The 14,085-nt window shown below is 54.7% G+C and overlaps 1 protein-coding gene across 3 annotated transcripts in view; it reads right to left on the bottom strand.

Moving 5' to 3' along the window:
• Positions 1-1,317: 1,317 nt before the first annotated feature.
• The window catches only part of SIRPA (signal regulatory protein alpha), a 44,160-nt gene continuing 31,392 nt past the window's right edge, over positions 1,318-14,085 (bottom strand). For all 3 annotated transcript variants that reach the window (XM_053926215.2, XM_053926213.2, XM_053926214.1), the window contains exons 7-9: positions 12,889-12,913; positions 6,493-6,532; positions 1,318-3,945 (exon numbers count right to left, since the gene is read on the bottom strand). In XM_053926215.2, coding sequence (XP_053782190.1) covers positions 3,691-3,945; positions 6,493-6,532; positions 12,889-12,913 — 320 coding nt within the window. In that variant the 3' untranslated portion in view covers positions 1,318-3,690. The remainder of the gene's footprint in view (positions 3,946-6,492; positions 6,533-12,888; positions 12,914-14,085) is intronic.

Below are 14,085 nucleotides of genomic sequence, written 5' to 3'. Positions count from 1 at the left end.
TCCCTGTGAGCGGGGACCAGGCCAAGGGCTCAGGGATGGTCCCGGTGCTCTTATGGACGAGTCTCAGGGTGGACCTGGGCGGGGGCGGGAGCCTGAGTCATCTCAGAGAGTTGAGTGGTTTGAATTCCTGCAGCTACGAGTGGCAAATCCTTGGTCAACTAAAGCTTCCTTGTGTGAGATTGGTCAGGTCATGTGTGCGTTCCGAGCCTCAGTTTTCCTTCTCTGCAAAATGGGCACGAGCACCACCAACAGGGGTGAGAGTTAAACAAAGTGGTACAGTGTGGAGGGGGAGAGCCGGACATTTCGGGTTCTATCCCGGGGACATTGGGGAATGACTTAACTTCTCCGTGCCTCGGTTTATTCGTCTGTAAAATGAGGACGAGAGCTCCTACCCCACATGGTGGTTGAGGGGGTGTAAAATGAGTTAATAACTGTAAAGCACTTGGCGTATCACTTACCGTATTGCATAGTCAGTAACGATACATGATGTGTTGACATTAGCTCGGAGGTTAGAGGTGGGGCACTGAAGTCAGACGGTGGGAGGTGTAGTCCCAGCAACACCACTCATTAGCTGTGTGACCCTGTGTAAGTTCCATGACCTCTCTGTGTCTTGTTTATAAACGAGGCCAGTGATATTACCTATCTCGAGTTGTGAGGTTTGTAAGACTTAATACAAAGTGCCAACATACAGTAAGCAGTAAATATCACATAATGGCTGTTAATATTCTTAATATACTAATGGAGGGCAGGTAAGGAAGCTAACATTTATTGAGCGCCTACTCTGTACTAGCACTTGGCTTGAATCATGTGGTAGGGGTATGCTAGGACCAGCATTAGGTTTCTGCAGTCAGTAGAGAAGGAAAGTGAGGTTCTGCTTGTCCAAGATCCCACGGGTGGTGAGGGGAGACCAGACCCCGATGTGCAATGTTGGGGGGGGGCCCAATGCTTGGTGAAGGACCAAATGTCCTGGTCCCATGACCCCTTGAGCCCCCATAGGAACCCCGGCTGGGGGACTACTGTCCTCACGGCGCTGATGATGAGCCTGAGTCTCCGAGAGCTCAGTGGTTTGTATGCCTGCCGCTACAAAGTGGCAGAGCCGATTCGAACTCAGTCATCTGTTGGAATTCTGCTACGGCAGGTGTCTCGGGCACAGCCTGGCACTGACCCCCTCTGGGCCAGGGAAACTCAGTCCGTGTGTCTATTTAAAACCCAAGATTGAGGACCAATTGCCCTCGGGCCACATGCGACCCTCTCTCCCAGGCTCCCGGGGACAGGGGGACACAGTCAGAGAGACAAGGACACTCCACGCCCAAAGGGGTCGTTGTTACCCAGAAATCTTTATTACAAAAATATTTTGCAAGCCAAAAAGTTTAAGTTGCAACTATATACAAAATGGGGCCTGTTTCCTTCCCAGCAGTCTTAAAATAAACTCTCAAAACCACGCTCCTTCCGCACTGTTGTTTCGACCTCTTCCTTTTCCTGGGGTTCGATACACAAGGTATAAGAATCTCCAGGCTGCCAGTCTGGAGCTCAAACTGCACGGCTTCCTTGGCCTCATCCCCTTACTCCCCTTCCAAAATTCAAAATTAAATTAAATTAAAATGGCACCAAGAAAACATTCTTTCAAGATTCTGTGTGAGTGTGTGTGTGCGTGTGTGCGCTCTCCGGGCAGAAGAGAGGGAGGCAAAGGTTTACAAGCCAACCTTCTGGGATTTGGAAACAGCCCGAGCCAGGTGGCTGGGACACTGCTCCCAGATGCCACGGAGAAACTCTAGCTCGTCGGGCCAAAGCTGCCCACATGGCCCGTTGGCTCGGCTCCTTCCTGGAAGCCATCATGTAAAACATGGAATCGCTGTGCTCTGGAGAGCCAGGTCTGTGCTGAGCGCCCCGAATTCCACCTGTAGGACATGCTGACAGGTGGGACAGCTCAGTTTCTCGCTTGCTCTGGTGGCCTGAGCCAGCTATCCCCTGGGCACCGAGCGACTGAACCTGGGCGGGGATGGGCAGCGACAATTAGCGTCTCAGCTCTAAGATCGGTTACACGTGAAGACCAAATACGCAGCATGCCACACTGGCTTGCCCGGGGCCCAGCCAGGCTCCTGCACTGACATGGAAGGATAGGGGTCAGAGAGCAATGGGTCACAGCCTCTGCCCGACCTCCTGAGTTAGAGGGACAGAAAGGTGGGCCAGTCCCGGCTTCACGGCTGCCCCGACTGCCTATCTGTCTTGGATTTATTCTAGTTTGACCTCGACAGGGTTTGAGAGCAGAAATGGAAGACCCCTTCTGCAGAGATCAGCTCAGAGAGTGGGAATGGGGGAAGGTCACTAACGGAGTGGGGGAAAAGCCAGGCACAGCTTCCTACCCTGCATGGCCCTAAAGTGCTTATGAGGAATGGTGGGGAGGGGAGGGAGGCATCTCTCCTCTCCCCGCTTTTCAGGTGAGCAGACTGAGGCATTAGGTCTCGACAAGACCGCAGGGCGAAGGCGGCAGCCTGGAACAGCACTGGCAGGTTCAGACTTACCACGCTGGAGGCAGGAAGGCCGGAGTACCAGCCACGTGGCTTGGCTAAGGATGTGGTCAATTTAGTCCTGGAGAGAAGGCTAAGCGTCTCCACAGAACAGCCAAACTGGAGCCTTCTTCCCCATCCTCAGGGCTCTGGGACACAGAGGCAAGACACTTTCTGCTGCAGGAAACTCCCTCCAGGAAACGGACGGGTACACCTTGGACGGCACAAGACCCAACCGTGTACTCAACACATGACAAGGAGCCAAGATAATGCTGCCGTTGTTTTAAGAGAAAAACAAAACAAAACACCACGGATCAAATTTTCTAACACCTCAGTTTCAAGATTGCACGTTTCACATTTATCAATAATTTACAGGCGTCCACAGCGAGATGTTGCTGAGTTAGTGCTAGCTGGAGGAAGCAAGCTCAGGTCTAGAAAGGAGAGGCAGGTCCAGGTGGAGTGTCGCCGTCGGGGTGCTGGGTCCTCAGGGAGCCTCGGAGGGCAGGAGGAAGAGGGTCTTGTTACTCAGTCCTTGATGGTGGTGGAGAAGGACTCCTTGGAGGGTCATCTCCTCCCCAGGGCTTGTGACTTGTCAATCCAGGGACGCGGGAGGCCAGGATGGCTGGCAGCAACCTCACTGAGTCTCAGGATGTGGTCCCAGAGGGTTGTTTTTTTTCTAGCTTCTCCATGAATGGGACGGTTTAATCTCGATAGGACTCTTCCCAAAGTCCCAGTTGGACGGTGATGGTGGTGGTGGCGGCGGCGGCGGTGGCGTTGGTGGTGGTGGTAGTGGTGGCAGGAGGAGCAGGTGGGGTTTCTCCTCCTCACCTTGGAAGATCAGGCTGCAGAGCATCAAGGAGGCTGTCAAGAGTCACTAAGACCATGACCAAGACCGATGGTTGATGGAGAGGAGCGTGAGAGTACTTGGACCCCTGGCCACTCTGGCTGGTTCCCAGGCAGGTTCCCCGGCCGGTCTGGCAGCATCAGACTCTATGTGTGGCAATGTGGGGGCTGTGGCCACCCTGGAAATGCTGGAGAGCCAAGCGGGTTGGGGAGACAAGAGCCAGCTTCATCCTTGGGTCCCAAGACCTGCACCACCACGGCCCTCCAGGAACTGGGCCGGCTGCCCCACATGGGACAGGAAGGCTCACGGGCACAGAGCCAGAGACGACTGAGGCCCTGTTCACTTCCTCTGGACCTGGACGCTGGCATACTCTGAGTGGGACGGCTCAGGCTTGGGGGCAGACTGCTTGGGGACCCGGTTGAGGTGGACCATGTCCAGGTCCGCGTAGGTGAGGGTGTCCTCAGGCGTGGGCTGCCGGACGGCCTGGATGCTGGCATACTCCGTGTGGTTGTTGGACTCGGCAGCCCGGGGGGCCGACTTCTTTCTCTTGGGCAGGTTCAGGTCTGCATATGTGATGTCATTGTTGTCCTGGATCTAAACGGGATGGAGAGAAGGTCATTCCAGAGCCTCCACCTCTCACCCACTCATCAGTACGAAGTGTGGGTGCTTCTGTTCCCTCTTGGCCCCCACCTGACTCAGCGATAATTCACACCCGGCTCTTCTCTGGTGAGGTTACCTGCTCCAGCCTTACCCTTCCAACCCACTTCCCTCCTCCCACAGCCTGAGGACCTTCTTGAAAGCCACTGTGGTCACCTCCCAGTGCTGACTCAGTGTTACCTCCTCCCATGGGTCTGTCCTGCCTCGTCAATACTCTTGCCTCAGCCTGGTGCCCACCCCTCCTTCTCCTGGGAACAAATTCACCCACCCTGGATGTTTGAGGACAAGCATTGCTTCGCCCCGAGACCTTCCATCAGCTGGGTCCAGGCTCCTTCTCTGTGCTCCCCCAGCCCGTGCTTTTCCATCACAGCACCCACCACGTAGCACTGTGTCTGCCTGGGGGTCTGGGTAAACACTGATCCCCCAGTGGACGGGGACATTCATTCATTTGGCCGTTTATTCAACAAGTACTCGCTAGACATTTGTTATGATGCAGAGACCAAGGCTGACACAGAAGGCAGATGAGTGTTGAATGAATGAATGGATGGATGGATGGATGGCAACAACTTCAGCCTCACTTGGGGTGAGGCTGGGAACTGGGGGACAGAGAATAAGGGCGTGCGGAGACCAGTTAGGAGGATAGGAAAGGTGCTGCAGCCAGAAGCCTGGAGTTTGGCTCCTGGTTCTGCTCTCTCTAGCTGAGAGGCTTTGGGCAATTCACTTCACCTTCCTGGGCCTCGGTTTCCCCATCTGTAACGTGGGAATAATCATCGCATCTATTGCCAGGGTCGCTGTGAGGCTCGGGCGAGATCCTCAGGGAAAGCCCTGGGATGGAGCTGGCATGCTGAACAGGCACGTGAGTTCTGTAAGTGGTGCAGTCGTCAGCCACCAGCCACCCCACATTCATCTTCCGTGAGCTAATCTTCTCACCCACAACTGCGCCTTAAAAGTTCCCCATCAGGAGCGATAAACGGCTTCCTCTGTGCCCAGCACCTACGCTGCAGGGGCGCAGGGGCGGGGAGGAGTGGCCGACGGGGTCCCTCCTGGTTGGTGCACAGAGACAACTGCAGAGCTCTAGTCCCCACGGCTGTAGGCACCATGCTGCCGCCTGGGGCCCTCACTCTATCACCACCCTACTCAGGAAGGATGACGTACCCCATTTTACAGCTGACAGGACTGAGACCCAGGGAGGTTAAATAATCTGGTCAAGGTCACCCAGCTGGAGAAGAACCAAAGTCTGCTGGCTGCTAAAGCTGTGGTCTGCCCACACAGCCCCTATGCCTCACGCCTTGCACGCTCACACTTCTCTCTAGGAAACCCGCACCGGCAGCATCAAACGCCCTCCCTGGCAAGGGGCTGGCACCTCGCCCCAGGAACCCTGACACAAGACTGCAAGCACCACACACGCTGGGTTGTGACTGCCCTGCTCACTGCCCACATAGTGAGCCTGGCACATCGTAGGTGCTCGGCAAGTCTTCACTGAATGAATTTTGTACAGGGTTCAGTGATCAGTTCTTTTTACTGCCATTCTTTCCCCAGAAGGTTCCAGAGAGGAGTCCAGAGGTAGAATGACTGGAGAGAAGGTCCCCTTCTCCCATGACTGGAAGTTGCCTTGTTGTTCTAATTACCCCCTGAGCTCACGTCCAGAGCCACTGGGCGGGGGGGGGGGGGGGGGGGGGGGGGTGGTGGCGGCGCTGGGTCAGGAGAGCAGGACACGACATTTGGGCCTACACATATCCTGTCTTTCACCAGCCCCGATTCCCTTCAACAGATTATCTGTAAAATGATGACAACAGCCAGGGAAATGTCAAGGACAGCTGGCGTTCGTTTGTTCCAGGTCCAGGGCAGCGCCTGTCTTGTTACAAGACGCAGGGGAGCCCTCTGCCTCCAAGGTCTGACAGCGTCAGCCGGTGCGGGGCGAGGCGAGGCTCTCGGAAACAGGCCAGCCATGCAGCCTGTGAAATCTCCTCAGCAATGGCGAGGAGATGTTGCCAGCTGGAGGAAGCGTGTCCTCGCAGGAGGTAATTAAAGACACAGGTCTTTCCATCAGAGAGAGGGACTGGCAGCACCGTGTGCCACTCTGCAGGAGGGGCCCAAGGAGGGGTGAGGGGTGAGCTGGGCAGGGTGCTCCTGGTGGAGAGACAGGCCTAGCCACATGCACGCAGGCAGGAGGGCGCCATCCACAGGAAGGAGGGCTGTGGCCTGACTCCAGTTACATAGAACACACTGTGCAGGGCGCCCCCTGGAGTTGTGCAATGGGTGGCAATGGGTCAAGGAGGTGGAGACAGACCTCCTGGGCCGGAGCAGAGGGAGAGAATGTGCAGAGAAGAAGGGGAAAAGGAGGGATGTAAAGATCCTCCACCCTCCGCACCCTCCCGCCCTTGGAAAGGAGTCTTAATTTAGAGCAGAATCTGCAACTCCAGCTGGTGTAAGAAAATCACACCATCAAGTTTCCCAGGAAGGGCACCTCGCCGAGGACTGTACCTGGGTTGTTTCTCTGGCGTTCTTCTCGGGCTCGTGCAGCCTAAAAAGGAAAGAGACACACGGATAAAAATATCCTGCCTATCTCAAGGCACTCATGTAAATTGATAAGAATAACACGGAGGTTCCACTTCCTATTTGGGTGGAGGACAAGGACGAGCGTTTCACCGCAGAAATACCACCGCTCAGCAAATGTCCAGACAAATGGGCCCGTCTCACAAAAAGGGAATTTTAAGCAACACACGACCAAATTGTTTAGCCACTCTATCGGCGAGGATCTTTAAAAATTCTGATACTCGGTGCCAGGGAAGATATGGAGAAACCGACATTTCATACATCGCTGGCGGGAGGGGCAAAGCGGCAGGGCCCTTCGGGGAAGCAGCTCGGTCAGCCGAGTCCAGAGCTGGAAGGCGTCCTCATCTTGTGACTCACAGTTGCACTGGCGTGGGTGGGGGGTGGGAGGGGGGAATTCAAAATAGAGAAAAAGCTTTCTATGCACGGAGGCTCTGGTGCAGGGTGGGGTGGGGAGGGTGGTCTCTATCTTACAGCTCTGCCAGTTGGGAGAGGCTAAGGAAACTGGGATAGACTCGTGGATAAAGATTTAAAAGGTTTACGAAGAGGTTTCTTTTTTATGACAAATGATTACATTAAAAGATAAGTGAAAAAACAAAATTCTCGGTGGAGTGATCTCAATTATGAAAAATGTGTGGCCAGCACTGGAAGGAAACAGTAAAACGCGCACAGCAGTGATCTTTGGGTGGTATTTTTCCTTCCTTTGAGTTTCCCGTGCTCTCCAACTGTTCCACAGTGTACACATCCAGGTGTTTTCATTAAAAAAAGAAGAGGGAAGGAGCAAGTGTCCTGGTTAATCAAAGCAGCCACTCATGCACTTGATTCTGTAATTGGAGGCCATGGCCGGGCTCACTGCAGGGTTGTAATCAAGGTGGGGAGCAAAGCAGAGCCTCCGCTTCTGCAGGAGTTGTACAAATTCTCAAGCTGCAACTCCGGGACATTAGCTGGATAACGTCAGAAGTGAGCAATGGGCTTGGCAGTGGGGTTATGTATGGATTTGGCCTGAGTGCTCGGCTGAGAAGGTAGTTCTGGGGCATGATGGGCCCCACGTGGCCAGAGGAACGACCCTCTGGGAGCAGTACACGGTCTGGTAAGGAAGATCACGCAGATCGATACACATCCCCCCTGCTTCCAGTCCTTCTGGGGCTCCCAGTGCCTCTGGTTCAAGTCCAACTGAGCATCCTGCTCATAAGCCCCATGTGGTCTGGCCCCTACTGACAGCTCCTCCCCGCCCCAAACTCATTCGCTGCCCTGTCCTCATTTCCTGTCTTATCCACTCATCAAATATTTCTTTTTCTTTCTTTCTTTTTCAGTCCTCACCTGAGAACATGCTCAGAGGGGAAGGAAGGGAGAGAGAAAGGCAAAGAAACATCGATATGAGAGAAACACCGATGGGTTGCTTCTCACATGCGCCTTGACTAGGCACTGAACCCACAGCTTAGGTGTATGCCCTGACCAGGAATGGAACCCGCGACCTTTTGGTTCATGGGACGATGCTCCAAGCAGCTGAGCCACACCGGCCAGGACTCCACCCACCGAGTATTTCGAGAGGACTATTTGATGCGACACACTTTATGTATCAACAGCAGCCTTGAGTGACCCTCTTGACCACTTTTTCTCTTGGTTAACTTGTGTTCATTCAAGACTCAACCAGGCATCCTGTCCTTGGGGAGGCCTCTCTGGGCTGAACCGCCATGACAGTTTCAAAGCTCCGTATATGTTTTCCCATCTGATTTGTGTGTCTGTCTGTCTGCCCGTCTTGCTTCCTTCCCCTGTGGGTGCTCAAAGAGTGCTCAAGGGCGCCTTGGGAGGCACGTCAGCCAGACTGCCCCAGGGCCCTTGCACGCTGTCTCCCTGGCCTCTCATCTAGTTCACTCCTCTTCCCTCAGATCCTGTTTGAAATAGTCTTTTCTCCAGGAAACCTTCACTGAAGCCCCAACTCCTTCCTCAGAACACTGGGGTCCTCTCCTTCAGAGCGGCATTTCAGACTGGAAGAAATCATCCCTTGTTCCGTGCCCGTCTCTTCTCTGGTCTCTCCTGTCTTGATTACTCATCCCTGTGCTTGGGCTAAAGACGTGGGAGCCACCCGTGTCTCCTCTCTCCCACTTCACAGGCCACGTCTAATCCACCACAAGCCTTGTTGCCTCTGCCCCGAATACACATGAAACCCAACTGCCCCATCACCTCCACCATCCCAGCTCCCTAGATTCCTGAGGAGCCTGCTCCCTATGTTCCTGCTTCTCTTCCTGCCCCCTGCATACCATTCTCCCCATGTAAAATGCATGAATGATGTCATATCATTTTCCTCTCAAAACACTCAGCGTCTTCTCCCTGCACGGTTGAAGTCCATCTCCGTATCCTGAGGGGTGAGAGCCACATGACCTGCCCCTAGTCTCCCATCTCTCTCCCCCTGGCTCACTGCACTCCAGCTGTCCTGGCCTCCTCCACATTCACGAACATCCCCGTCTGCTCCTGCCTCGGGGCCTCGGCACTGGCTGTTCCCTCTGCCCAGTCCACTGGCCACTACTGCCCCAGATATCCCCATGACTGGTGCCTTCTCGTCCTTCAGCTATCTTCTAAATGTCACCTCCTTAGGGAAGCCTTCCCTGATCACCCACCATGCCCCACCTCCTGCTCTGCTCTGTGCCCGGCTTTATTTGATTTAGTCGACACCTGCATCATGCTGTGTATTAACCTCCCGGCTCATTTGGTCACCTGCCTCCCAATGGACCGTGGTCTCCATGCGGGCAAGGACTAGGCCCATCTATTTCACCACTGGAGCCCTGACACCCCGTAATGGGCTGGCACATCGCCAGCAAGCTATAAATATTTGAGGGATGAATGAATGAATGAATGAATGACCATCGCTCCCATCGGATCAAAAGTGCCACGAGATCGGGGTTAGCATCTTTTTTTGCTCCCCTTGGCAATCCTCCAGCTCAAGGCCTGGCACTAAGCTGGGCTCAATCAAAAGAATAAATGAAAGTATCAGGGAAGCCCTAAATATTCCGAGGATAAACGCAGAGAATGTCTGACAAGTGAGCAAACGGAGACCGAATGAACCCCCGTGCCCAACTGAGGGAGCAGACACTTTCTGCCACCGCCTGAGCTGGGGGAGATTGCACACAATGTTCTGCCTGTACGTGCCTAACCTAGGGAGGTGCACACAGCCAGTCCCTGCACCGGCTCTGCAGCCTGCAGGCCCCTTTGAGCTCAAAGCGGCGGCATCCCCCTTGGCACCCTCCCTGCGGTGCTCGGCGCTACCCATGCCAACCTCCTCTGAAAAGCGTCTGATCCCAGCCAGCCCAGCGGAAGCGGCTGCTACATGGGAAACCACCATTACTGCTTGTGAGCTATCACTTTGGTTTAGAGAGATGAAAGGGAGCAAGCGATCTGCCGGCTCCCTGTGTAGGCTCACACTGGAAAAATACAAAACAGGCGGAAAATGGCTAGCTTCTCTGGGGAAGGAGAAATAGGCAGCAAGAGGCAGGGGCGCAGATAAAGAGCGTCAGCCTCAGTGTCAGAGAAATAGGGAGGTAGTCGAGCGCCAGCACTTACTGGCTGTGGGACCTGGGGAATGTCACTCGACTCCTCCGAGCCTCAGTTTCCTCAGCCACACATAGGGGCAATAAAAACGTTCTGGGAGGGGGTTCTCCAAGTCTGGCTCAGGAACAGTGGCATGGGCGCCACCTGAGAACTTGTCAGAGATACACATTCTGCATCAGAAACTCCGGGGGCGGGGCCCCGATACCCGTTTTAACGAGCCCTCCAGAGGATTCCACTGCACACTCAAGCCTGAGAACCACTGCTCCATTAAATTAGGATAATAGTAAATCATAGGGTTTTTGCGATAATTAAAATCACCTTCGGGCTGATACAGGCGAAGGCGTGGACCGGTTCCCGGGACCCGGGAGCACTCAATAAATGTTAGCTGCTGATGCTGTTACCATTATTACTATTGACACTGCCCTTTTCCTCCAGAACTTACTGTCTAACTGGGGAGATAAGGCAAATCAAAACTAATGACAACAATAAAAACACAACAAAAAAGAGAGATACTTTCCCATCTGGGGCCGGGAAGCCCCTGCGAGGGGGTTTCAGGGATTCAGAGAAGAAGGAGATGGAGGCTGCTGTGCTGGTTTGGGACGGTCTTCATTCGTTTGGTCATTCACTTGTTCAGTCAACAAACCTTCGTGGGGCAACTACTGCACTGGCCCGGTGCCACGTTCAGCAGCTCTTAGCAGTGAACGTGAGGGGCATGGTCCTGCCCTCAGGAGGGGTGGGGTACAGTCTGGGGACAAGTGCAGAGGACACCCCAGGATGTGAAGCAGGGGCACCTGGAGAGTTCACGGGAGGGACTCCCGATCCTGGAGGAGATAATGCCCTGGCGGAGCCCAGAGGAGGAGCAGGAGGTACACAGGGGAAAGAAGGGGTGCCCACTCTAGCCTCCGTGTTGCACAATTCCAGGGGGTGCTGGTCACAGAGCCCACTGGGGCTGCTGGCCCCTGGAGTTGTGGCAACCCTGGATGGTGAGTGAGCAGGAGTCAGGGAGCTGTCTCGGAGAGAGGCCAGAGTATGGGGCTAGGAGGAGAGCAAGGCACGAGGGAGGAAGTGACAGGAGCACAGTGTGGCTGAGCCAAAGGAAGCGAACACTGGGTAGTGGCCAGGAGTGACACTGTCTGTGTCAGCAGGGGTCGGACCACAAGGGGCTTGACGGCGTCAGTAGGGCATCTGGACTATCTCGAGGGCCACGAGAGCCACCGAAGGTTTTTAGATAAAGGATGGAAGCCAAGTCTTGCCCTTGCAAAAGCGCATACTGGGTGTGCACACACACACACACCACTCTCCCACGGCCCCCAACCTTGGAATTGCCCTTGACTCTACATCCAATCCATGAGCTACACCTCCAAAACATATCCGGAATCTGACCGTTTCTCAGCCCATCCCACCACCCTGGCCGAGGCCACCATCACCTGCTCGGACCACTGCAGGAGCTACCTCCCTGGCCTCTCTGCCTCCACCCTCACCCCCTGGAGCCGGGTCCCCACACAACACTCAGGGTGACACTCCTAAAACAAAAGTCAGATTGTCTCCCTCTCATGGCTCCTCATCCCACCGGCAGTCAAACCCGAGGTCCTGGCGGCCACAGGCCCCAGACCACTGCCTCCACTCTGGACCCTCAGCTCCTGCCTTGTAATTCAGCAAACCACAAAGCTGCAAAAAGTGGGAAATCTGCAAAATCCACTGGGTGGCAAAACCTGACCGAAACCAACATGAAGCTGTTCCTCGTTTTTATTTACTGCTCTTAGCACAGATGTTCACATATTTCCAAACAGGTGCATCTATGTAGTAGATTATGGGGTGCTGCTTCTATTCCGCTGGGGTGAACATCGGGGCCTCCCTATAGCCGAAAAGCCTGGATGAGGAACACATCCGGCTGCATGGGCCTCAGCGAAGAGCCCGTGGACCTGCACCTCCTGCCCTTCCTCTCGGTCCTTCTGCCCCGGCCACTCAGGCCTCCTCTGCGCCTCCTGGCCCATCGCACCCGGGGCCTTACCCACACTGCTCTCCCACCCACACACACCGCTGCTTCATAGCTGCCTAGCTCCGAAGCCTGCTCACACGTCGGAGGCCCTGCCGTAAATCTCCGCCCCTTGCTCTGTCTGGTTCGTCACCGCCTGACACAACATGAGGCATCATTTTACCTCTACCCCTACTGCTGCTTCTCCCACTGGTGCCTGAGCCCCACTGAGGTCTGGGCTGATGTTTGGTCGCTGCTGTATCCCCAGCACCCCGAACAGAGCTGGCACGTAGTAGGGACTCAGGAAAAAAAATCACTGAAAATACAAAGCAACAAACCAAGGCACCACCTGTGACGTAATGTCATCGCCTTAGCCTCTGAGCAGGGCAGGGGCTTTGGATGCTTTCTATCCTCCCCTCCCGGCGTTACCAGGGCCGCCCGTGCCAAGGTACTCAACAAATATTTAACAAACGAAGGAAAGGGCAAAGTATACAACTTGGATCTGGGGGTGGTGTGTGCAGGAGGCTCCTGCCACCATCCCAACAGGATTTCGTAAGAGTCTCGCTGTCTGTGGACAGCAGGCAAGAATTCAGTGCCTCTGGGCACGGAAATCCCCTCAAATCTCTTCATTTGAGACAGTAATTAAAAACGGGCCTGGCAAGAGGCGCTTACAAAGGAAAGATGTAGAAGGCTGACTGGCCCAGGTGTGGGAGTCACACTCACTGTGGATGATGCTTTTCAGCTCTGGGGCTGTCCAACAGCTAAATAACAATTGCAAAAGCACCCTGGTCTGGGGAGGTACTCACCTTGTAGAAGAAGTGGAGCCCTTGGCTGCAAGAGAAAAGAAACAAAAGCCAGTTACTTAACCGAGGCGCATACTTTTCTGCTGTAACTTTGGCAGGGGGAGGCAAAGGTTTGCCTCCGGTGACATTGGGAGAAATTGTTAAAACCCTATCCTCCCAACCATAGGACACCCCACGCTCACCCCAGTGGGGGTGCTCCATTAGCTTCCATTGAGGGAGACCAGGAGCTGGTCCTTCCTGCTTTCTCACCTCTGGGAGTTGCCAAAGGTCGGCTCCCCAAGCAGCCAGCAGCCTGGGAGGGGCCCCTGCCCTAGCTGTGGTCCGGGTGTCCCCGCACCCCTCCCCGAGAGGCCCTGTGTCAGCCCGGGTCCCAGTCAGGCCTTTCGCTGCTGGGGGAGCCAGCGCGAGTCCCACTTCTGCCTCCACCTAGCTCGCTGTGTGACCTCGGGTGGGCCATTTTCCCCTCTGAGCTTGGGTGTCAGCTCTCTCACTCACAGGACTGGGCTGGACACTCATTTATTTGCCTGTCACCACTTTCCCAAAAAGGATCCTGGGAGGAAAGAAGGGATCCATCTGGTGCCGAGATTTTAAACCTGTGATATGGGGCATCCCACAGAGAAGCCGCTGGGGCTCTGCCACCACTTGACTCGAATTTCACTGCAAAATTGTAATTAAAAAGCAACACGCACACTCAGATGTGCTCGGCACCTCATGTGAGCGGGCTGGAGGCTGCCATGGTGCAGAACTGCTCGCTGCTAGGCTAACGCTTGGTGCCCGGGCAGGTGTTTGGATTTCTAGGTGAGCAGGTACCAGTTGGGAAGGTTGTAGCTCAGCATCTAACATCTGAATGGAGGATGAGGGTGGCAAAGTGCTGGGACACAAAATGAGTCAGGGGGTTCAAAGACTGATCACCCCCGTTTCACACCAAAGACACTGGGTGTCTCCTTATGGTCACACAGCTGGTAACTGGTAGAATTGAAATGAAGGTATTTCAGTGTATTGAGGTAGAGGATGGGTGGGCCCTTCCAGGGAGCAAGGAGAGAGAGGGGGGCATCTCATGAGGGTGGAAGTGGTGCGCAGAGTGGTCCCTGAAGACCTACTGCCGAGGTTTGAATCCTGACCATGTACCAGGTACGAGGCCCTGAGCAAGTTCTGCAACTTTCCCATGCCTCAGTGTGCTCATCTGTAAAACGGGGTTAC

The sequence above is a fragment of the Desmodus rotundus genome, chromosome 6, assembly GCF_022682495.2.
Source record: "Desmodus rotundus isolate HL8 chromosome 6, HLdesRot8A.1, whole genome shotgun sequence".
Lineage (NCBI taxonomy): Eukaryota > Metazoa > Chordata > Mammalia > Chiroptera > Phyllostomidae > Desmodus > Desmodus rotundus.
Note: the sequence above shows the minus strand (reverse complement) of the source record. Positions and strands in the feature narration are given on the sequence as shown.